General features: G+C 39.2%; 1 protein-coding gene across 1 annotated transcript in view; it reads right to left on the bottom strand.

Moving 5' to 3' along the window:
- The window catches only part of CNTLN (centlein), a 192,034-nt gene that overhangs the window by 140,445 nt on the left and 24,805 nt on the right, over positions 1-26,784 (bottom strand). Inside the window, 1 exon segment of the mRNA XM_033511379.1 lies at positions 10,490-10,574. Coding sequence (XP_033367270.1) covers positions 10,490-10,574 — 85 coding nt within the window.

Here is a 26,784-nt window from a genome sequence, read left to right as displayed (position 1 = left end):
GGGTAGAAATAAGGGTCATAAAAAGGAATTTCTGAGATACAGACAATTAAGGAAGTCTGCCCTTTCCTGTGCAGCTGTTTTCATACTTTGCTTCCTCAACCTATGTATTACTTCATATAATAGGAGAGTGAAGATTGATTTCTTACTGCAGAGAACACAAGCAGTGTTCCTATAAGACTACTCTAGTCTGGTAGGCAAGTGAAACAGCAAAGGAAAAAAACATACCTGATCAACACACAGGGCAACCTCCTACATGAGGTTATTTTGACAGATTTCACTTGGTAAAACACCCATCAGGAATTCATCTATTCCCATAGTATCTACTGATTTTTGTCTAGATACTATAAAGACAGTCTGACACTACACAAGAACAATCTCAACTTACACTTTGAGTCAACTCAGTCATACTTGTTTGAATACAACAGGGCAAAAGCAATGTTTGACAGCTTGGTGGTCAAGAACCATAAAAAACTCGCATGCAACTAAGGCATCTAAAGCACACTTCAACAATCTTCCAAGAAAGAAAACTATTCTAAAGTGAATTTGCTCCAATGAAAACCAAAAGAAACTGATTTTACCCGTCTGTTTAGCTGGGAAGAATCAAAGAGTATCCCCTGTATACTGCTGGAGCCTAGAGTGCTCGAGGCAACAGTAGATAGAAAGAAACACTGTGACCTAGTGGAACAGACCTTTTGATGTCTCACAGGGCTGTCATTCCCAAATTCATTTCCATCCTTTCCTATGGCATCTCTTTACCTACAACACAATACAGGGTTTTTTTTCTGTAATACACTGTTTATTGGCAAATACTATTTATTTTTTACAGACCTTCATATTAATCTGAAGAGGAAGCAAAATCACATACCAAGTCTAGCTGAGAAAATCTGCTGTGAAAACTACATATCAAAATGGAAAGGTGACAATAGCCCTTTATTGTCTTAGTGCTGAACACATCAATCTGTTCATGGCAGCAGAATGTTAAAATTATCTGCCCACATTTCATGTGAATAGACATAAATAAAAGGTTTTAAATTAAAACATCATTTTTACCCACTGTGAATTTAGACAGTATAGTACTGTATGGAGACAGTGAAAGTGGTGACAAAAGCAACTCTTCAATGATTCTGATTCCAAAAAAAAGTGAGTTAGGATACAACTACCAGAAGTTTCTTACTGTTTGATATTGCAGATATCATCACTGAAATTCAAGTCTTTAGTGAAATATTTTTCAACCTGCTACATAAAAAGCTTGTGGAAAGAACTATGAAACAACAGTTGTACATGTTATTATTGCATTTAGTGCTTTCCAAATTTTCATATTTTGGGAGTAAAAGCAAAAAGAAGTTGGAAAAACCAACTCCTAATTTTGCATTTTGAAATCAATCAGACTGCACTACTAAATCAGTACCGTATAACTGCCTCTCTACAGGTTCATTAAACATAAGTAAGAGTGGGTTTTATTTCATGTTAAGAAGTTATCTCAAACTGGAATAAAAATAATCTGGCAGAAACACAAAACTGAAATATCCTTCAATGTTGCTGCTAATAGAGAAATGAAACAACACACTGGGTGGTGAAGCACTTAATGAAAACATTCAAATCTATGCACCACAATATTAAAGGAGTCCATCTATGAATGCAACAAAAGGGTATGCATTTGATTTCTACCACCAAAAATATGAGGGTAAAAATAAATACTAATTTTGTACTTTCTTCATTGCATTCTTTATCAGAAGTTTTCACTGTACAGTAGTCCACTTCTAATATACCACATGGAAAAAAAGTTAAAATGAACACAAACTGATGAAAAATTGAAGTATTTGCCCCCTGAATTTAAGGAAATCCTGACATCTTCTGCAGAAACAAATTTAATTTAGTACATAAATTATTTTATTTAAAATTAAATGTGGAAATATAATCTCTTTTAAAGTACTCCTCAAAATTTCTACTTCCAACATTTTGTGACATATTTTCTCCCTTTCATCATTTCTTTTTCCTCAAGTAGTTGAGATTGACTTACCACACATTTAACTTCTTCCAACTCCTGTTTTCATTTCTAGCAGGAATTTAATCCTAAAAATGCTCCAGTAACATTTTACACCTTCCCTAGATTAAGTGTTCTTACATTTTTCTCTATATTTTTTTCAACTTTATTAATCCTTATGGTTCTCGAACATCCATATGCAAGTTTAACAAAAAGCATTGCTAGTCATAGTCTCATGCAGTCCTTCAAAATAAAGGGGAAAAAACCCAAACCAAAACAAACAAACAAAATAAACCCAAAATCAGACACCTAACAAAAGAAGTTCACGTTCTTTCATCTCATGACTTCATTAGATTCTTAGAGCATTTTCAGATGTAGGACAAACAGAAGTTCAATGCAAATAGTTCACAGAAAGGTAACCATATGCAATTAGAGTCATCAGCTGCATTCTGAAGTCCGTACAGCGTCTAATCAGAGTCTGAATGACAACAGCTAGTTATGATATAAATTTTATAATAGAAAATTGTGATATATAGATATAATATAATGATAATATAAACATGATATATAAATGATGAGTTATTTTTAAATCCATACCTCTCTAGAGGTAAAACACCAACAGTGCAACCTGATTCTATTGCAGATAGATTCCAGAGCATACCTGTGTTCAGAGCTAAATATTCAACTTAGAACTTGACTATTAACAAGGATGAAAAAAACAATGAAAAATAGTAACTGACATACAATGGATTTAAATGTAACACATGTAACAGGCATATCCCATTTTTAATTCTTACATTTCATGTAAGATTTCATTTATTACATTTCATTCCTAATCTTCTGCCAGATCAATCTTAAACAAATTAAAAAAGCAAAGAGTAATTGAAGTGGGGGAGTTCAGTTGATTATCATTCCACCAAGGTTTGTTCTTCCTCATCCAATTCCATGCTCTCCAGGATTCCCTGAGATAAACCAATTCAAAAAATGGCTTCTGAGAAAAAGAAGTATTAACCCACAAGCAGTTGTCTATAAATCCATTCCCAAAATGAATGAGAATTTTTGAATGTCTATTTCTATCAGTATTAGATATGAAACACAACATGGTAATTTAGAGATGTATACAAGGAAAAACATTCTTATAGTCTATTCAAACGTGCTTTCATACCATATATGTGCTGTTGGAAAAGGACAAGTCTGTTTTGCAGGCAGTACAAAAAAAAATATCAGTCTTCTTTAAGAGGGTCAAGTAAAATGGCCCTACTGAGAAGCAGACCAGAACAATGAGCAGCTGACTTCATCCTGCAGGTGGTGAATATGTGCTTACTTCTCTACTACTAGTCAGTGTTGTTCCTGAACTCTCACCTGACCCATAGACTAAGGAAGGGTCAAACAGCATAATCAATTATAAACACCATGTTCCCTATTGCCCTCTTTGAACTTGTCTGGTGTGATTTATTTGGTATCTTCAGCAAAGTTTGCAATCTTAATCGAAACACCTGACAGAATTTTTCAGTACATGAACATGTGGTGGAAAAAAAGCTGTGGCTTTATGCAACTCTACCACAACACCTTCCCTAGCAGCAATGGAACCATCTCTTACCAGCAACTTGCTGAGTAGGTCACAGCATGGCAAAAACTTTTTTTGCACCACCTCCTTTCCACTCATTCTGCTCCTCACAGCTCCACTGCAGCACCCTCCTCTCATTCACTAAAACAAAGCTTTACTAGTATTTTCCTCAATATCTTACAATCCATTGTATCCTCTTCTCTGTTCCTTCTGTTGTACAGGTATAGTGCAAGAAAGCACTGCCAGTAGCTGCACTTTTGCATCAACAGGGGAGCCATATTATGATACATACGGTTTTCCACAATAGGCTTTCCATCTCTGAAACAAGGAATACAGAAGCTCCTTGCCCTGCAAAGGGGAAATATTTAGAGGCATTTCTTTTGCAAAAACACGCCTCTAATTTGTAAATGAGACACCATTTTGTCAAAATAGAAAACCTGTAGCTCCATAATAAATCCAGCATCAATATCAAGCAGTATAGCATGTGTTGTAGTAATGCATCTGCTACACTTAGAAATTTACTGTCAATTTTACTCTACTGAGCTCTCAGGAAAACTACAGTAAATACTGACAATATAATCTGACAGTCTTGCCATAGCTAGTGATTCTCTGCACCAGGACAGATCAGATTTTCTATAAAAACCATAACACAGTGTAATACAGCAACACTGCCTAATAAATGTAGTTTCTGTTTTTTCCTCTCTTCTTAGCAGCTCTACTTTGAAGCAGTAGCAGCGCAACCTTCTAGGTCAGAAAACAGAAAATCCAAAGTATCTTTCTATCCTCTAGTCTCTTTACCAATTTCAAATCAAAACCAATGTCCTGCTAAATAAGCTTTCCTCTTATCTTAATTAAAGAGCACAATCTTGATGGAAGCAGATTTTTTTTTTTTTCCCTACCCTTTCCTCTTCAGCAAGGCTTATACAAGGCCCTCAAAGTGAGTTAGCCTCTGGAAGAGTGCATGATGATCTGAGATCTGCAGGAATCAATACCTACTAGGATCTATGCCTGACACAGCAGTACTTCATTACACTCTATACATCAATGCTGCCACATCAGGTGTAGTAAATAAAGAACAGCTGTTGCTGTGATCAACTCTTCTGACAAGCTCCTTCTAAAGTGCTGTCAGCAGATTCATAAGGCCAGAATTTAATCTCACAGGGCACTGCCTGCTTCTTTCTGCTACTTGGTCTTTAAAGCAAAGCTATTCTCTTGATTTTCAGGAAATCTGCCTGTATTCAAGTAAGAAGCCATGATATGTGAAAAACTTCCTCATCGAATGTCCTTACAAAGGGAACAAAATCCAGCATCTCAAAACTGTACTGACTTTAGAGCTAAAAAAAAAAAAAAAAATGGATCACTACAATGACCAACCAATACACCGAAACCAGTAAAGAAGTTAATCTCTGATACAGTGAAAGTAGATTCCATTGGCTAAAGAAGCCATTTTTAGCTCAGATAAAAGGCTATTCTGCTTTAACTCTCACTGCTACATGGTAACTATTCTGGGCTGAAAAAAAAAAATTCCCAACTAGATACTAGCTGAGGAGAGCATGAATGAGTTCATAAACATGACCTCCCTCTTCTTTCTAGGTTTGACCACTGACCTCTGCTCAATATTCAAGAAAGCATGCATTTCAAACTAGGTTACTGGGCAGAGAACAAGTGACATCACATTTCTTTACTTACTGTTCTTTTTTCTGACTAATCCAAGTGCAGGTACTATCTCTGTATAAACACAACTAAGAATATGAAGGCTGAGTAATAAAGACCCAGAAGCTTTAGCCAACTTCAGGAATGGCTACTCACGTGAATTATTGAAAAGGTAATGCATAGATTTACAGCACACCTCTATAAATACCCAATATATTCTTTTCTGCAGAATTCAGTAGGAAAAAGTTATGTTTAAAAACTATTTCCTCAAAATGGAGTAAGCTACCTCACAGAAACACATTTTCAAATGGTAGAAAAAGTATTCCTACTGGGAATTCATACAAAAGTACTAATGAGCTATAAAGGTACACTGTAATTTAGAGCTTATTAACTTACTCAGTCAAAAAAGCCCACAGGTATCAGCCATAGTCATCATCCTACCTACCTCAGGTAGCATTTTATCAATAAACCAAAATCAGCAATTTTCAGCTGTTTGCATATTTTTCTTCCCATCTTTCTAATTGAGATCAGCTCCATAAAAAGGTTTCTTTCCCTTAATTTTAGGAGAAAACTAATTTGAAGACGTCAAATAGAAAGGCAAAAAGACATATGATAATTCATTGATGCAGTTCAAAGGTGCTACATAAAACAGGTTTCATCACTGAAGGTTGATCCCTTTTCCACTGTACAACTTGAGTCACTTTCTTTTTTTGAAGAAAAAAAAATTGTGTTAGTGTTCCCTTGAACATGCTTTGTTTGCTTCATATATAAATCCTATTCACTGGACAAACTTTTTTTGCAAAGAGTTTATAAAATTCATATAATCTCAACACTGCTGGCACGTTCATTTGAACCCCTTATTATCAAAATTATCCTCATGTCCCTCATTACCCAAGAATAATCAAGCTTACTTGTACTGAAAATAAAGTATTTAGATGGTAATAATATCTATTTAAATTTGTCCTAATTTAATAAAAGTATTTTATTACAAAGAAAAATATAATCAGGTGACAGTACAAAAGTTAAGAAAAATTTATCAGTGTTAATTAATGCTTGAAGGTAGAATTATGTTTCTTTCAATTGGACCCATTAAAGGGGCTTTAATATAGATTTGCACAGCAAGCTGAAGATTTTCAAGTGCAGATAATGAGGCAAGCTAGTACTATTTTAACCCCTCTAGAGTATAATCAGTTGATAAGGTTTTGAAACGTTACAAGGTCTAGGACAAAAAGATTAGCTTTAGTTCTTCCAGATCAAAATTGAAACCTAATTAATTAACAATGTTATAAGAAAAGGTTTACTGCTATTTTTACATGTCTTTAATGTCATCTTCTAAAGAAAACAGGTTAAGATATTTTAATTTATCCATTGTGTGAATGGCAGAGGACTGTTCCCTGCTCCGACACTATCTGCTAAACTAATTGTTTGAATTTAAAAATTTCACACATTCCTCAAAAACCTCACCTTATTTTTTTAGGAAAAAACAGCATCAGTGATCTACTTAAGATACACACAATTATTATAAATTAAATACAACAGCTTAAAAATGTTTCCAAATAAAAAAGACAATGAAAATATTTCTGCAGCAATTTATTTATCAGACTTCAGAAGAAGTAAAATTCTAAGAGAGTGTCCTAGCCACTTAAATATAGAAGTTAGAAATTATTTTCCTTGAAACAGAGAAGTGATGCATACCATGTAGGGATACATAACTGCTGAGAAAAGAGTTTTGAGCCACTGCATAAAACAAAAATAACAGCAAAAAAATCAGTATAGCAGTCTAGACATTAATCTCAAAGGTTTAAGATTTTTACCACACCACTTTTAAAATAAATATATCTATATGCCAGATGAGGCCCAGTTGTGACTATCAGGACCAAAAGTTACCAATAAACCAATTAAAAAAACAAAAAAAATTAAGTGAAAAGTACAATGGAAAACACAAATACAATATTTTCTGTGCTGAATTTATGGGCAGTAATAGACAAGAATAATCGTATGTGCTTTAACAAATTTATTTGAGTTTTTGAATGGTACACCTTGAAATGCTCCACACTAACTCATATCTAAAATGTTTAACACAATATGGAGTTATGCAATAAACTCATGACAAGAAAAAGGTCTTATTCATGAATATAAAACTGAAGATTACAACACCATATTTTAGGAGAGGTGAAAAAATGAAGTTGTATTAAGTAAATGGAAGTTCAGTGCATATACTGTAGCCCTAAGATACTGGACAGCAGAAGTTTTGAAAAATTATGATTTACACTTTTATTCCTAAAGTCTCAAGTCTCATTTTCATGAGTAACTGAGCACTTTTCTTCACTGCTAGATTATAAAAATGTGATTAAAGACCATATTACTTCTCAATCATAGTTTCCAAATTTATTATTTTACTTGATTTTCAGTAATACCCATTAAAATAGAAACCTCTCTAATACTTGAAATATCTCATTACAAATTAAGCTCATTTAGCTTTCAGTATGAGCTAACTATGTGGATGTATCTTATCTAGGCTGTGGAGAATATGCTCTCATATCTATAGAAATTTTAGAAATCCTTTTAGGTATGTCAGGATAAAGTCTAAGCACAATACAAGACAAGAAATATGATCTCATGTTCTCCTTATACAACTTTCTTGTTATTTCTAGACACAATAGAAGCTTACATTTATGTCAAATTATGAGAAAGCTCATTGATTTTTCTTTTTTTCCTTACTCAGCATTAATTTACACAATCAGCTTTTTGGTGGCCACTCAGAAATTCCTAGACAATAAACCCTAAAACAAATTATCTTGTTGCAACTGTTATCTCTGTATGATGCATGAAGGGGAAGGAAAAAAAACAACAGAAGACATCACTGGTTAATCTCAACTTCCTAGATGTAAAAAATTTGTAGACTGAAATACACAGCCTTCAAGTCTTTCTGTCTGTACTTTACAGAAAAGAACACTCATTACCATTACTGTCAAAATGCACATTTTCACAAGCAATCTATTTGCATGTTAATTACATAAATAGTATCTTTTCCTCCTTAGATGAACAAAAAAGGAACACATTCAGAAAAACAAAATAAATAAGAACACTATGTTGTTTTTTTAAGCCAGCTCCATTCTTTGATACCAAATCACTAAAACCTTGGACTCGGGAAACAATCCCTCTCTTGCTTCAACCCTACAGCATTCCAGCCAAGGGATAAGCCAAGAAGGTCAGAATGACATCACCTCTGTACACTGTTTTCATACACAGCACTGGCACCATCTGGTGCCCTTCACAACCTGTCCCCCCAGCTCAATGATACTCTAAGGGAAGCTAATTGTAAGGGCTGCATTAGAGTTGTCAGGATCATCAAAACAACTTCTGTTCTCCTCATCTGTTAGAATCACTGAATCACAGAATATCCTGGTTTGGAAGCAACCCCCAAAGATCATTAAGCCCCACTCCTGGCTGTGCACAGAACAACCTCTAGAACCACACCATGTGTGAATCACACAATGCCCGAGAGCGTTGTCCAAATGCTTTTTGAACTCTGACAAGTTTAGTGCAATGGCCACTTCCCAGTGCCCAACCACTCTTGGGGTAAAGAAACTTTTCCTAATATCCAACCCAAACCTACCCTGACATCTCCAAGCCAATCCCTTGGAACCTGTCACCAGAGATCAATGTCTGCCTCTCCTCTTCCCCTTATAAGGCAGTCATAAACCACAATGAGATTGCAGATGGTCCCTCAGTCTCCTCCTCACCAAGCTGAACAAGCCAAGTGACCTCAGTCACCTGTGTCCTCCTCTCAAGGGGGCTTCCCCTCAAGGCCCTTCATCTTCATTGTTATGGTACCCAAACCAGCCCCCAGCACTGGAGGTGGGGCTGCCCCAGCTCAAAGCAGAGCAGGACAATCCCCTCCCTTGCCTGGCTGGTGATGCTGTGCCAGCACAGGGCTGTCCCTCCTGGCTGTCAGGGCACTGCTGGCTCATGTTCAGCTTTCTGTGAACAAGGATCCCTGTATTTTCTGTGGGGCTACTCTCCAACCTCTCATTTCCAAGTTTGTATGTATATCCAGAGTTTTATCATCCTGTTGACAAATTCTTCTTTCCTGGCTGCCAATTTTCCATGGTTCTAGTTACAATTTACCAGCCTCTCTCTATTTCCACATGGATGATGTAAACACATTACACCATCAATTTTACATTTCTGATCAATTACAGTTTCAGCTTCTGAAACTGATCTGAAAGCAACCTCATGGAGATGGCACATCCCAAGTTCAGATGCTGCCACAACAGGCACCCTTCTTAAAAACACAGTACTGCATACATATTCCTATAAAGGTCTTCACAGTATTTTGCTTTTCACATAAGGACAGGATAGACAGGATATAAATGCAGGAATCACACATTGTTGGCTTCTAAATATGATCTGTGTGTATGCACCAAACACATTACACATCATACATACATGAGGATGAGATACCACACTGAAACTTCAGCCACTGTTGTAATACAAAATAAAAGTTTATTTAATAACTAACAGTATTTTAATTTTATTTATTTATATTTTATTTGCTGTATTATTTTATAGATATTTATGTATTTCATAGATCTACATAATATATGCAATATAACATTATATTATATCATATATATTAAATACTGGATATAATTCTATAAAATATAAAGTATATAATATAGATTATACATGGGATACAGATAATATTTTATATATACATCATACAGTCTCTATAATAAACAATTACATAATAAAATATAATGTATCTATTGTACTTCATATAATATATAACGTATGTATGTTTTCTATGTATTTGTTTAACTATGAACTAATTCAGAAATAAATAAAAGGAGAAACACCACCAATACTATGGTGGGGTTTTTTTAGGCAGAAGGTGCAGCAAGTTAATTATTTTGTGCTTGTCAGGATGGCAAATCTTACCAAGATGTGCATGGGCACATTACAAACTTGAACATATTCAGAGCTCTTCTAGACTTAAATCCAAGTTTAGGTTAGACCATAGGGTAAGATGAGGCAATGAACTGACAAGATTTTTCAGAAAAAGTTTAATCTAAAATAATATAAACTTTTTGGGTAACAGATCAACTGTCTGAACAATGCAGAAGAGCTTAAATAATACTTCATTAGAAATTTATCATCTCTAAATCATCTGCAACTTCTTCCTGAAGACACAATAGCAAATCATTTTATCAATTTAGCAAACATAAATATGTTGTCAATGACAAGTTTTTTTAACTGCTCTATTAAAACATAATATGAACCTGTTCTAGAGATTTTATTTTGCTGTCTTTGGCTTGCAAAATCTCTAAAAGACTTCTGTCCTTGACTTTAGCTTTCTGTTTTTCTCTGGAAACAAACAAAAAAATAGACACTTTATTAGTCATAATTTGCAGTTAATCATTTGAATTTTTCATGTCCTGATAATGAATGTCATTTTAAAGCGCAGAAAATTAAATTATCTGAAGCTGACAGGCCCTGCAGAATTAATCAGGGAGCATATGGCAAGTGACAGCAAATTACATCTGTAAACATCTAATGCAGCTTTGTTCAAAAAGAAACAGAAATAAGAGATCTTAATATTTTTAAAGCAGCTGAAATTATCTGTCTCTCATTCTTTCCCACACAGAAAGTGTACTTGAACACAGAATGAGCAAAATGCTTTTGTCCCTTTGCAATATAGAATCACCAAGCACTTGAGTTTGTGAAGTCCTTATCTCTGTTACATGGCATTTTTCTGTCTGAAACAATGCTTTTGAACATCATGGATAATTATTTTACTATATTCCACAGGGATAGAATGTGCAACTTTTACCTGCAGAAAAAAAAAAGACAGCTAAGAAGCTTGAGTAAGGGGGATGAACAAAGCCACTCTGTGTGGTTAATAAGGGCACATCTATTATCATCCCTGTGACTCTTTGCTTTGTTTAACAAAGTACCTCATCTCACTGCTTTCTTATTTCTTAACTGAGTTCAAATACTGATGCCCTTGCTGGTTTCCATTTTAGGAAGAAAGAGAGCAAATGTTGCAAGAGTAAGGACATTCACATTCCTAAGTGGAAGTCACAGTTCATATCACATATGTGTGACTAAGGGGCTGAAAAATATATATTCCCTAAAAATGTCCAAACATTTCAGGCAATCCCAGTACCACAGGTGACAGAAGCAGAAGCTCATTCAGATTACCCCTGTTCTCACAATACAGTTAAAACTTTCATCATGGGTGGTATCAGCCACCTATGGAAGCTAGAGAATCCTACTAGAGCAACTCTTCCACTACCAAATAAGGAATGTTTCAGAGCTGGAAGGGAATGAAATACTAGTACACATGAGTCTGTAAATCTGATCTAAAGTGGATGAAAATATCCAGCTGTATGCAAAAGGTTTGATATGCTGTAGCATTTTGTAACAGTGAACAATAAGCATAGTAAATACATGGAGGATTATTTTTCTCCACTATTAAGTATTACTGTGTAGTCTAATATAGAGGCCAGTGGGCCGATTAACAAAGAATCCACAACTCTCCCTTGGAGGGAAAGCTCCTAGACAAGTTCCTTCATTGCTGGGGCAACGAAAGGAGTTTTGCAAATTTTATGTACTCCATGCAATTCTTTGTACCCCACTGGTCCCTCCCCATTGCTCTGTCCCAAACCTCAGCTGACTAGTCTTGATGTCCCTATATAAACCCTCGTTTCCCTCTGACTATCCAGTCTTTCATCCCTGACTCCTTCACAGTAGCTGGCATTCTCCTCGTCCCTGGACCAAGAACAAAGGCTCCTTGTGGAACACCACACAAGGCTCCTGTCCCTCCTTCCGTGCTGCCCAAAGAGCTGCAATCACCCAACAGCCCTTTTCAGGGCTGAGAGCTGAGATCGCTCTCAGCAGGGTAGGGAGTGTCTGTGCCCTCGAGAGCGTCCTTCAAGGACATTTCTCTGGGAAGGTCATGGCACACAGACTGCCCAGACCATGACAGCTGGCAACCGAACAGGGACCTCTGTCAGAAGTTTCCCTGAGAAGCATCTCTTGCAGCTGAAAGCTGCAGGACACAAGCCGCTTTTGGGTTACCCAGCTTCCTGAGGAGAACCCTTCCTATTCTACGGAAAGCTATCCAAGGGATGACCAGGACCCTCGCTGAGGCCTTCTGGGGAGGATAGGAGAAGAGATCCCCTGAGGACCAGTTGAAGGACCACCAACCCTACAGATTTCTGTTGACCCAGAGGGCTTCATGCTGTCTGAAGAAAAATTTTAAGTTGTTATACTGGGGTCTTTTCTGTTTTCCTTTTGCTGTTGGGTGTGGGAGTGAAGAACTGAGGATGGGAAACAAACTGAGCCATCCTAAGCTCAGCCCTCCTCAGAGGTATTCTTATTACCAAGTTGTGAGAACCCTTGCTGTGGCAGAATTTAAGTTTTCTAAGGGTAACTAAAGAGATTTGTTCATTGGGTTTTTAAATATTTTCCTAATGTTACAAATGATTCTATTCTCTTAGGGGAGTTTTGAGGCAACGCTGGGACAAAGTTATACAACATTCAAGTGGGTGGTGATTTATTGGTGGCAAAGTTCTTTTCTTTAGCTCATATTATCATTAAGTCAGTTGAAAAATTCGGGGAATGTTCGGTATAGGTTTTGGTCCCCAGTTTCCCCTTTACCCTCTCCCAATGTTCCTAAACCCGCTTCATCACCTGAGGGGCAATCTTCAGGAGGTTGTTGTGATATTGCATAGGATGGCTGCTGATCCCCTGATGCCTCCCGATCCCCTCTCCCCCCTCACCAGGACAGCACTGGTCAATCTGCACTAGACCTCCCCTCCTCCTCCACCCTATGCCAATCTACCCACTCCCACCCTTTGCTACTGCTCCACAAAATGGGCTGGCAACATAGCCAGCCCCGCCATTTTGTCAGCCCTCTGTCCAAGTTTTCCCACCTCCAACCCTCAAAATGGCCACCTCCCCGTCCCTCCACCACCTTTCTCTGTGCTTCCCACTGCATCTGGATCCTCCCTTTTCCTCGCATTGTCAGTGGGTGTAACCACATCAGGACTTCCCCCTATAGTCAGGAACTCCCTTTCCTCATGGACCGCCCCCCCTTCCATAAACTCCACCTGTTCCACTATTGGCTTCTCCCCCGCTGCCCAACCGCCTTCTGGTTCTCATACCAGGACCAGAAATGTTAATGGCAGCAACTGGAAGGAAGCCATTCTGGCTTCCATGGCCTCACGCCATCTGGCAGATCTTGTCCGTCCAAAAAGGCCCCACACTCCACTAAAGCACCCTCCATCCTCTTTGGAGGATGAGAGTAGCGAATCCTCAGACTCGAACACCCAGTCTGAGGACCCCTGGGCCAAGACTCAAAGGGAAGCCACCGAGGAGGGAGACTGGGAACTGGTAAATAAGATCTCTCTGCCTTCCCAGTTGTTCACAAATGTGGGAGAAGGCCAACAGCCAACAACTCCTGGGACCACACACCCTACAGTGAAATTAAAGAACTAGTTAAGGTGGCAAAGGAACATGGCCGAGGATCCCATTTTTTCAAAAACTTTATCAAAGCCACCTTCTCACACGCATTGGTCTCTCATGACATCAAAAATATGATGAACTATCTCTTTTCCCCAGATGAATATATGCTGCAGGAATGGCAGTGGGAAAAAAAATCTAAAGTTCTTATCACACACTTATTCAAAAGATGCCAATAGACCCAGTTTGTCTATTGAGCAGTTATCAGGAGAAGGTGACTTTCAAATACCAGCTGATCAAGTGAATGCTATACAAGAAGCTGCACTGCAGGAATAGCCACCACAGCCAAAACATCTTAGCTCCTCACCCCCGATAACATACCAACACAGCACTTTATTAACATCAAGCAAGGGGTTGATGAAACATTTGTGAAATTTGTAGACCGATTAAAAGTGGTCCTGGAAAAACAACCAGAAAGCCCTGAGAATCAGAAAGATTCAGAAAGAGGTTCTAAACAAAACTGCTCTCACAAATGCTAACATGTAATACACAGCTTTACCCCTTGACAAGGAACCTACCATTGAGCAAATGGTGAAGGCTTGCACCAAGAATTCCTCCACCAAAAACACTGCGGCAGAGGCAGTTGCGAAAGGCACAGTCACAGGGTGGCAGGAGCCTCTGCTGTGGATTCCCAAAAAGACGAAGACATGTGTTTCTCCTGCAGTGAATCAGGACATTTTCTAAAAGACTGCTCAGAATGGATGGCCTCACAGGACAATTGTAAAAACTATCAGCAGCCCAAGGTACAATCGCCTTATTAGCAGCGCTCGGGAAACTTCCAGCACAGGGTGGGATGGCCCCGTGCTACAACAAGTGGAAAGCTGTCCCACCCCACTCTGCCCACCATTCCAGAACACTAGAAGAATACAACATTGGTTCTGGAGGTTCCTCCACATATGAAAAAGATCCCACAAACTCAAAGGTTCAGGTGGGAACCCAGCACCAGCTGGTCAGTGTGTTGTCCATTGACTTTTCTGATAAAACTATAAAATTTCAACAGGAAATCTGTGCCACGTGATGGCCCTTGAAACGTTATTGAGGACTCCATCAATGGGCCAGAACAAATAAACATTTTACCAGAAATTGTAACTATAATTTCAGGGGATGAGATTTTCGTCTCCGTCTCCTGTGTCAACCCACCATGCCAGCTTCCTCAGGGTCAACCTATTGCCCAAGTGTTTTACTACCTCCTGAATATCTGGAACAAGTCCTTCTCAATCCTACCATGATGTGGACACATATTGTGGGTAACAATAAACTCATGTTAGAGTGTGGCCTGTTCTGTCATGGGGAAAAGGTCTCCCATCTAGGGATGACAGACACTGGGGCAGATATCACAATCATTGCCCAGTCTGAATGGCAATCCACTCAAGAGTTGTGACGTGTGGCTAGTATGATCTCAGGGATCAGGGGTGTTGCAGTTTCCATGTGTAGTGCATGCAGTGTTGTTGAAGGTCCCAAGGGCAAAATGACAACCATCTGGCCATTTGTGGAGAGGGCCCCCTATCACACTGTGGGGCAGACACTTGTTGTCCCAATGGGGGACTTCCATGCACATTGCCTGTAGGGATTTTTAGTTGGAGCCACTGTATATCATGCAAACATTACCACTCCTCAACTCACCTGGAAACAAGATCATCCAGTGTGGGTTGACCAGTGGCCCCTTCCTGATAAAAAATTGAGCGCTTTGGAAGACCTCGCAGAGGAGCAACTTGCCAAGGGTCACATCACTGATACCAACAACCCTTGGAATTCCCCTATCTTTGTCCTGAAAAAACCCAGCAAGGATAGGTGGAGGCTCCTCCATGACCTCTGCAAGATCACCAAGGCCATTGAGGACATGGGGTCTCTGCAACCTGGCTTGCTCACACCCACAATGCAGCCTTGGGACTGGAAGATGGCAGTAATTAACATCAAGGACTGATTCTTCAACATTTAACTCCATCCCCGAGATGCCCCCAGGTTCATCTGCTCTATCCCTTTCTCAAACAAACAAACAAGTGCCTCTTAATACGTACCAATGGCTGGTCCTTCCACGAGGAATGAAAAACTTTACAACTGTATGGAAAGTTTATATTGGTATGTCATCCAAATCCAATTGCCACTGAGAAGACTGTTCCCTGAGGCTCTTATATACCATTCTATGGATGACATCCTTGTCTGTGCATCGCAAAAGCTTACCTAGATGATACACCAAGGAAGACCATTCAAACCATCAAAGTGGTAGGCTTTGAGATTCACAGGCCAAGATCCCAGTACGCCTGCCCCTGGACCTACCTCAGACTTCAGATCCATGAGCAGACCACTGTACCCCAGCAGCTCTCCACCTGGGATGACCCGAAGACCCTGCAGGATCACCACCAACTCTACAGGTCCATCAACTGGGTGCATCCCCTGCTGGGAGAGGTTCTTGTGCTGCTGTTCAACCTTCTGTGCAGCAGCGAGGACCTGGATTCACTGCATGCCCTCACACCCGAAGCCCAAGTGTCCATCGCCATGGTTCAGGAGGCTCTGTCCTCACATCAAGTGCATTGCTTCGAGCTGCGCCTGCCCTTTCAGATGGCAGTCCTAGGTAAAGCCCTACAGTTTCATGGTCCTATTTTTCAGTGGAACACCCAGATGAAATAATTTTAGAATGAGCATTTTCCCACAATCAACCTACAAAGACAATCACCACCCCTCAAGAACTGATAGCTGACCTATTTAAAAGGGATAGGGCTTGCCTCCACTCTCTTGCAGGGTGTGAGGTCACATACATCTTCCTACCACTGACTACTAGGGATATGAAGCAATTGCTCCAGACCAATAAGAGCGTCAAGTTCACTCTCAATAGCTACCCAGGCCAAATTTAGATCCATTTGCCAAGCCATAAATTGTTTAATTCGGCTTTCAATCTGGTCCCCAAATTAATGCAAAGTAGGAAACCTCACAAAACACTGACAATTTTTACCAATGGCTTGGGGGCATCCCAGAAGGCAGTGATGACTTGGAGGAATCCCAGGACACAGAAGTGGGAGTCTGATGGCCAAGTGGTGGAAGCATCCCCACAAATTGCTGAGTTAGCAACCATCATAAGAGCTTTTGAGAAATTCCAGGAACCTTTCAATTTGGTGACAGATTCAGCCTATGTTGCTGATTAGCTTTGAGAGCAGAACATTCTTTTCTAAAAGAGGTCTCCAATCCAAATTTATACTACTTGCTTTCTAAATTAATCTCTTATCCCTCACAGAAAGCAAATTTCATATTATGCATTGAGGTCACACACGGACCTCCCAGGTGCCATTGCAGAAGGAACAGAAGAGCAGACAACCTAGCCATGTTTTCCGAGATTACCAACCTACATGGCAAATCCCACGAATTTTACCACCAGAATGTACCGGTGTTAATAGTAATGTCCAAAGAGCGAGTATGGTCGATTGTTGTGACTTGCCCCAACTGTCAAAACTATCAGATACCATCTGCAGGTTTTGGGGTCAACCCACAGAGCTTAACCAGCTGCCAACTTCGGCAGACTGATGTGACACACTTCCCATCTTTTGGGAGGTTAAAATATGTGTCAGTTGAAAGATTCTCAGGTATAGTGTTTGCTTTAGCCCACACAGGAGTGCTTGCGAATAGCCCTGCTTACATGTCCCAAAAACTAGAAGACTTCTTCAAACGGTACGGGGTGAAGCACACCACAGGACAATCAATTGTAGAATGGACACATGGTACCATCTAGTGGGTCCTCGATCAGCAGTGGTGGGGGGGCACAGAAGTCATGTCTCCCATTGACTCTATAAGGCTCTCTGTTATTAACTTTCCAAATTGTTCTTTTTCAGAGCCAACCCTCCCTGTATTCCAGCACTTCTCAAACTTGGCCCAAGCTAAGCTCAATGAGAAGCTGCCAATGCTGACCAAAGATCCTGAAACCCAACAAATATCTGGTCCTTTACAATTGATTACCAGGAAGAGGGGGTATGCTTGTGTGTCTTCCCCATTCGGTCCCAAATGGATCCCAGGGGAAAACATAAAGCCACACCTACGCCTTGAAAACACTGCTCCCTCTAACAATAACAAAGTCTCTGAGTTAGCCACTGACCAATAAAAACCAGTTCTGCCTGGAGATGAAGACATTGCTGCCGACTACTACGCATAGCCAACCATCTTGTCACCAAGTCTCAAACAAGACACATCCCTGAACTAGACATTGCCACAGGCCAGATATGATCTGACAATTGCTGCTACCCTATTACTTCCCACAAACCTGTTCAACCCAATATGTTCCCAAACCCCACTTACACCCCTACACTGTTTGTTGCAGTCCGCAACGTCAGGATCTTGTCCAGGAAGATGCAGGGTTCTGGGGACCAGCATGGAACACCAACGAGACGGGCTCCTGGTTCATGAAACCATTTATTCAGCATGGGAACCAACTCAGATCCAGAACAGAGAGCCCCGAACAAAGGCCGAGGAGAGGTTTTTTGAGGGACAGAACTCTTAAGGGTCTCCACCCTTGAGGGTGGAGTTCAGGGTCAGGGACCATTAGAAACACAACAAGGGAAAAACACCCCAGGGACTCAAACCCAATCAGAACACCTGGGCTGTCTTTCAAAAGGGGTTTGGGGTGGGACAATGTAACTCTTTGTTACAAGAGTTACAAGCCATGTTGCAACATCTGCTCCTTTTTTTTTTCCTTTTTTTTTTTTTAATTTGAAGTAGGAGCTTAAACTGTTTCCAAAACTTACACCATAAAATTTCACCTCTTCCACAGACCACTCGCTTTGGTTTGTGGGACACTAAAAACTCAATAACAAAGCACAATAAGTAAACAGAAAAAACACAATTAAAAACAAACACTTAGATTAAACAGTGATGGTACTCAATACAAATATAATGGCTTTTAGTTCAATCTCTTCCAGTTTAGGATTTTCTTTCAGGAAGGGTGCAGCTCTTAGATCTCCTCTCACAAGGGGCAGCATTCTTAGATCTCCAGCTTCGGCTCTGGTTCCAATGTGGGTGTTGCCACTTTAGATGTTCTTGGTGAAAGGCTGGCTTTGGGAGCTCAGGTTACAGTTTCAATGTCCCCAGAGGAGGTGTTGCCCGCGATGGCAAAGGCAGAGCCCCCAGGGGTGGAGCAGCCGAACCAAGGGGTGGGAGCGAAGCAGGAGTTACTGGGGGAAGGGAAGGTTGGGGACCGGAAAAGAAGGAGCAAGGCGGGAAACAAGGGATCCCAGACCGCGTGGCCAGAGCCATCTTGGGATGGGGGGGGAGGCCGGGATGGACTTTCCCGGCCAGGGAACGGGGAATATGGAAAGACAGGGGGTGAAGGAGGACACGGAACGGCGGGCAGACGGCAGCAGACCCGCATCACTCTGGATGTTCTCCGTCCCTTGCCTGCCTTCAGGAAAACAGGGGATGGGATGGCAGAAAGATACAAGGGTGATGGGGAGATGGCAGCAACCCCAAGCCATCTTGGCATTTTTTCATCCTTTGTACAGCCCTTAGGAACATAGGAGAGGTGAAGATACAGGGACGTATACACTAAAAAAAATGAGGAACTTCACAGAAAACAAAAAAACAGTTCACAGGAAGGGCCATACCGTCCATAATCATGCATAATGTTAATGTAATCGTCCATAATGGTAATATCATACATAAAAGTACTTCCCATGTATATAAAAAAAAAAACAAAACCATCCATAATACGACTCGTTGGGTGATGTTAGATCTTTGTCCCGGTGTTTGGTCTTGCTGCTCCCCCACCTCCGTAAGCCCTTTTTTCCCCCCATGCCCGAGGCACTCTCAACTTGGCCCTCCTGCCAGGTCTCTTGAGTCCTCCTTTCTAGGGCAGGGGTCTCGGTGGCTCTCAAGCTATCAGCCAGGGACTCACAGCGTCCATGCAGCCGGTCCTGGTGTTCTGGTGCTTCACCGGATGCCCGCATTCTCCACCATTTGTTGCAGTCCGCAACCTCAGGATCTTGTCCAGGAAGATGCAGGGTTCTGGGGACCAGCATGAAACACCAATGAGACGGGCTCCTGGTTCATGAAACCATTTATTCAGCATGGGAACCAACTCAGATCCAGAACAGAGAGCCCCAAACAAAGGCCGAGCAGGGGGTTTTTGAGGGACAGAACTCTTAAAGGACTCCACCTTTGAGGATGGAGTTCAGGGTCAGGGACCATTAGAAACATAACAAGTGAGAACCTCCCCAGGGACTCAAACCCAATCAGAGCACCTGGGCTGTCTTTCACAAGGGGTTTGGGGTGGAACAATATAACTCTTTGTCTCCCCCAAGGAGCCACGTTGCAACACTACCCTGCATACCTACCTTCACACTCCAGTTCCTCCATCTCTCCGGTCCCAACCCTAACCCAACCTCCTCACACCCACTACACCTTTCAGAGTTTTTTTTAATAATAAATAAAGGAGAATGGAAGGGGAAGAGGGTGGAGAAGTGAAAAGAAGAACAACCTCTCTCCCAGACCTAATGACTTAACAAATTCTGTTTAATTCCCTGACAGAAGCCCTTCCCTCAGAAATACCTACCCCCCAGTGTGAACATGATCTGCCTTGATGTAATCATTATCACCGCATGGATGCTCCTGAGATCACAGCATGCCTTCGGCTGGGTAGTCCCACAACTCAGTCATAACTTATGGATCACCCTAGTGAAGTCCCTCCAATAAGAAAACATGCCTATCCATGGGCTTGGTTGACAACCCACTGTCATCATGCCTGGTCAGGATTCCTTCTAAGCCCAGTGAGAACCTCCCCATGTGGAGGTGGCCCAGCACAGAGAGCACCTGGGACTGGTGGACAGAGGCTTCACTGCACGCACCCAAAGAACTGCAAGAATTGGATCTAGTAGGGTGATCTAAGGCCAGCTATTGTCTTCAGTTTTATTTCTGGAACCCATCCATTAATTTTATAAGAGATGTAACCCCATATAAAAAGATGTACAGTTCGGCCAATTGGTGCAACTACATTATCAAAATGCCATTTGATGCGTCTAGCTCCTTCTATCCCAGAGTGCTTCCCTGGGGAGTGCTCCTCCTCTGTGGAGACTGGGCTTGGGCAGGGATCCCCTTGCACCTTAGAAGAGGTCCTTCTACTCTTGGCCAGCTTACTGCCCTCACCCCAAACATAACATTGCTACAGGATTGGCAACAGAAAAATAGATTGGCACACCAAAAATGATTTTATTCAATTAAATAAATTCAATGAAAATTGTGATCCCAAAATTATTGGTCCAAAGGCAAAAGAATTGCAGCGTCCTTCCACAGGTAGCTGTTGCAAAAAGCCTTGGTGAGCTATCTCACCTGGGGTGCTGGCTCAATAAGCAGGTCAACACAACATCAAAAATCCTCAGTGATCTTCAAGACACGACCAGGCATGCCATTCTGCAAAACCAAGCAGCCATTGATTTCTTCCTCTTAGCCCATGGACATAGGTGCCAGGACTTCGAAGGTGTCGCTGTAGCAACCTTTCCTCACTTTCTTAGTACGTCTCCAGGAGCATCCAACTGCTGAAAGAAGACATCAAACAACTCAAGGTCGAAAAAGAAAGAATGGCTTCAAGACTTCTTTGGACATTTGGGGCTCAAGGGATGGGTCACTTCTCTTTTAAACAACATTCTCTGGGTTCTTTAGTGGTTTTTATTGTTTTACGCCATGTTTTTGTGTCTTTTATGTTGCTTTAAAAAGGCTGCAAGTGAAGCATTTATAATAAGTAAAGAAGAGGGAGATGTGGAGGATGGTGGGCCAAATAACAAAGAATCCACAACTCTCCCTTGGAGGGAAAGCTCCTAGACAAGTTCCTTCATTGCTGGGGCAACAAACAGAGTCACCCCCAGCCTTCCTTGCAGACCCTGAAAGTTTTATGTACCCTCATTGGTGCCATCACCTCTGCTCTGACCCTGAATCCTCAGCTGACTAGTCTTGATGTCCCTATATAAACCCTCGTTTCCCTCTGACTATCCAGTCTTTCATCCCTGACTCCTTCACAGTAGCTGGCATTCTCCTCGTCCCTGGACCAAGAACAAAGGCTCCTTGTGGAACACCACACAAGGCTCCTGTCCCTCCTTCCGTGCTGCCCAAAGAGCTGCAATCACCCAACAGCCCTTTTCAGGGCTGAGAGCTGAGATCGCTCTCAGCAGGGTAGGGAGTGTCTGTGCCCTCGAGAGTGTCCTTCAAGGACATTTCTCAGGGAAGGTCATGGCACCCAGACTGCCCAGGCCATGACAAATACTATGAAAAATTTTAAAAGCTAAACTACACTGCCATAACAGGCCATACAATAAGGTGGTGGTTTTTAATAAAGTTCTATGACTGCTAAAATATTTAATCCAATCTTGAGTGAACAAATAACTAAAGAAAAATGGTATGGAATTTGAGGTGAGGGTTTTGGAAACTCAGATCTCAAGGCATTGTAGCTCTAAATAGCTCTCTCCTATTTCAAATATAGCGGCAATGATATGTTATAGGACTTGAAGAAAACTAAGAAAAACCTACCTGAAAAGGTATGCATTTAAGCTACATTTAGCTTAGGAAAAATAAAAATATATGGGAAGCAGTCAGTTGTATCACATTAAAAATAACCTACTTCATAAAGAAAAGAACTCAGTGCTGTGAAGTCAGGTGATGAATATTCATCCAGTATTCCAAAAGACATTTCACACCGGAAATGTATTTAACATTTTAAGTGAGACAGAAACTTAACTGAAAAATGAATAAGGTCAGATACTGACCTTAAAGCATCTGATCACCTGCAATCAGAACCATCAAGATATTGCATGATAGGTTGCTAGAAAGTCATAAGCAGCAAAATAAACAGTAAAGACAGTTTTTCATAGTTTATCTTTGAAAACTACAGGAATGGAGTTAAGTAGACTGTGATTACAGAAATTCATGCAAATATGAAATGATTTGATGCATTCCAAAAGTTGTGCTGCAATGTCCTTAAAATACAAACAAAAAAAGGAGCACCAGAGGCAAAACAACAAACAGGTTTCAAAATATGACAGGTTATCAAACTGATTTACTCTGTTTATAATATTTATCTATCTAACAGAAGTCATATTCTCAGCTATATGCTAATAAATGGTGAGACTTTCTGGTAAATATATAAAACTCTGTACTAGAAGATATTACAAACCTTAAAGAACAGGAGTTAGTAAGCAAAAATGTAAAAATTGGTGAATAATTTATTTGTATACTTAACCCAAAAGTTTGTGCATGTTTCTGAAGGAGACATACTGTTCATGATAGGTAAAAATTAAATGAAACAAAAACTGTTTCAATATAGAAATAGTAATGCTTCTTCATACTTAATTACTTTGCTGTGGAATCCTAAATGGCTATCAACAATTACTCATTCTCAAAGAAAATACTTGCAGTAATCAAATCCCAAATATCTGGGGCGGAAGGTTATCACTCTCCCATAAGCATGCTACACCATGATCTATAATAGAGGAAGTGATAGACCTTCAGTGATCTGAACTGCAAGAAATGTAACATTCACAGTTTCCTCTGGTCTTAATCACAGCTAGAATACTTAAGAATTTAAGATTAGACATACAAACAACTATCTGATCCAAAATCCTAAGAGCTTTAAAAGACAAAAGGGGAAAGTAGGTCTTTACTACAAAGAAGAATCAGGTGCTGACACAGAATCATACCATTAACCACACACAGGCCCCAAGAACTGAATAGCACTGCCTCCAGCCCTCAGAAGTACCTTGACCCTGTCTACCACCCACAATATGCCATCATCTTCCTAACTCTAACCACCATCTCCTCTCTCAAAGTCAACCTTTCAGAAAGCAAGACCCAAACAGAACTAAAACTATATAATCAGATATAGCCTCTTAATTCAACTATGCAATCATCACTTGAAAATTATTAAACTTGTTTTCTAATGCATCAATGGATCTGAAAACTATTTCTGAAAACTAACTTGGTAAGTTAGACAAGTTTCCCTAAGGAACTTTACAGTTGTGGATGGTAAATATTTTAAAATTTATTTTAGAAAGAAAACAGAGAAAGTAAGTGAACCAAAAGCCAAGTAAAAGAATAAACAGTTCTGAAAAACAGTATGCACAGCTAGTTCTGATTTATTATTGGTATTTAAGAATCTATTGAATGCTCTGACTTCAGGACATAGCTTCAAAATATGGGTTCACAGAATAAAGTCTGGGATTGGAGAGAAAAAAAAAAAAGAAACAGATCACTGATAAAGCAAAAAAATACACCTGTAACAGAGCTACACACTAGCCAACAGTTTACAGCACATTTCTAGTTAAATGCATAATTTTCAACCTATCCAATGCTTGGTAAAACACTCCTTCAAACAAAAATGTCAAAGAACATAGTTAATAAACACAGATCTATTATCATCATGAATGGGTAAAGTTTAAATAACTTTAATATATTATAATTTATTAAATTATAATATATTTATAGATAATACACTATAATTATTTATAATTAATATAATTTAAATAACTTATATTATAATTTAATATATTTTGCCTTTGTGATGTTTTCTTTCAAGCTTTCTAGATACCACATGCTTGCTAATGCCCTCATAAACAGTTTCACATGTAACCACCCACAGCTAAAGAAAAATGTTCTAATTAATAGAAGTTAGGTACACAATGGAAGTTGTCAGAAGCCTAAAGTATAAACTGACACCTCATATACAACTTTATCAGCAGTTTCTCCTGATGGCATAGGATACTTTCCCATGCTTCTTACAGGATAGCCCCCCACAGACATTCAAGGCAGTGTATCTGACTGGCACTTACATATTGTATTTGGATCTGCTGTCACACCTTAAAATGGAACTTGATAGGAATTGCAGTAATCAACTCTTCCGTTTTAAAAGGATAACAAATACAGAGGAAAAAAAAACATCTTCAAACAACTTCATTCATTAAGCTGTTTTGTATTTAAAATGTATTTTTAAAAGTCCATTGGAATATGGGGGGGAAAATTCAGGCACTGTCAAGAAGCTGATGATGATCAATGACTGAGACAAACTCCTGTTTAGCTAATTAGAATCACTGATGAGCAATAATGATGTGAGCTAAGAATATTTGCAGACTTCTTTAGGATGAAAAATGGAGTGAAGAGAGGCTGTCAATTTGTACAAGTTCTAAGCTCCAATCAGTTTTCCCATGGGTACTACCTATTTTAAATGTTTAACACAGATGCATTTAGCTACAAAGATTATCAAGATTCAGCTTCCCACAAAAATGAAGAAACTGAGAAAATATTCTTAAGCTTGATACATTTCCTCTGTTATGATTTTTTTCCTGTATTACACTCTACTCAATTATATAACAGGACAACGTACTTGATGTCTGGCACCATTTTAATGGTGTGCCAAAAATGAACCATTAGATTTTGAGGAAACATTTATCCATGAATGAGGCATGAAAACAGCAAAAACCTTAATGCTTTAAAAAACAGAAGTCTGGTAAAGTTTCTAAAAACAACATCCTTCCTACAATCTTCAGCAAAAGCAGTATAAGCAAAGAGATATCCTGTACTTTACCACAGGTCTTAATCAAACAAGAACTTGTACATTTGTCAAAAAAAAGTAAGGAGTCATAAACAATTATGCCCCATTTAGATTAATTAGATGAAAATAAATTTAACTAATAAATTGAATTTGCTGTTTAGATGTTTCATGGAATACATCCTTTCAGTTTTACAAATCACTGAATTAAAAAAAAAAACACAAAAAAGTGCAAAACTACAAAAAAACAAAAACAAACAAACAAACTCACAAACAACAAACCCAACAAAAAAAATCCCACAAAAACAAACAAACAAACACAAAAAACACCTCAAAACCTAAACCATGTCTGAAACGTATCAAATTTGGTCTTTAACAGAAAGTTAAGATTATACAGCAAGCTTTGGACAGTGTGGTAAAACAGTAAAGGCTTCATTTTAACAGTGTATCTCCCTAACAACAATAAAATGCTTCTAGAAACACTGCTACTTCTGAAAGACATTTCATTGATTTGAAAGGGCTGCTGAACTAGAAAGGCTATAAAATATCAGTTGGTGTTATGCAGCCTTAATTTGACTACCTTATCTCTCTGTCCTCCAGCTCCCAAGTATTTTACAGACTTCCACAATTCACACATTCTCTGTTTGTATTGAATAGATCATTAATCACCCATTTGCAAAGTGAAGTTGTAGAGCATAGACTGTCAATGTTATGGTAAATATGGCACCAATACTGTAATTACTGTGTACAGTTACATCCCTGTGATTGCACAGTCTGTGGTTTGTAGAAACAGTCTATGCCATAATCTTCCAAGCAGAAACTTCACTTTGTTTCCAAGTATCAAGAACTGACTAAAAAACAACAACAAAAAAAGAGCTAAATAGTCACTTTATCAAGAGTTTAATTTCATGTAAGAATCTAGAAGATCCTTATACTTCATGAACTACAACTGATATACATAATTACTTTTTTCTTTTAATACTTTCAGTTGGTACTTTTAGAAGATTCAGACAGCATGGAGCAAAAAAGAATTTAAATGAATACCACATAATTTGCATTTTTCTAACTGCTTTTCTAACAGCAGTTACTTTCCATAAAAAATTATATATACCTATTTTTGTTTCTTTACAAAAATAATTTAAGGTCTAATTACAAATATTAAATGAAATTGTTTCCTTAGTAAATCATCTATAGAGCCAGTTCTATATTACATGATATATATCAAAATGGAAAAGCATCATTACAGACACATAAATTTTCTTGCATCTTTAACTTGATTGATTTAATTTATTAGATGATGTATTAAGGAATAATATTCTCATTTTAAACATATGATGATGCCTTTTTTTAAGCAATATACATAAAATACCAAATATATTTTTGCACTAATGTAGTATAAAAATAGTGACATTTTTGCCCAAGAATTTTGCAAACATTTTTCATCTAAAATACGCAAGTCTTTTACAGTGTTGAAAATATCAGCACTTCAGAACAGACTGCTTTAACATCTGCACATCACCAGGGTTTCCCCCAAGGATTTTTAAA

The sequence above is a fragment of the Parus major genome, chromosome Z (genome assembly GCF_001522545.3).
Source record: "Parus major isolate Abel chromosome Z, Parus_major1.1, whole genome shotgun sequence".
In the NCBI taxonomy this organism is placed as follows: Eukaryota; Metazoa; Chordata; class Aves; order Passeriformes; family Paridae; genus Parus; species Parus major.
The sequence above is the reverse complement of the archived record's forward strand: the minus strand, read 5'-3'. Positions and strand labels throughout refer to the sequence as shown.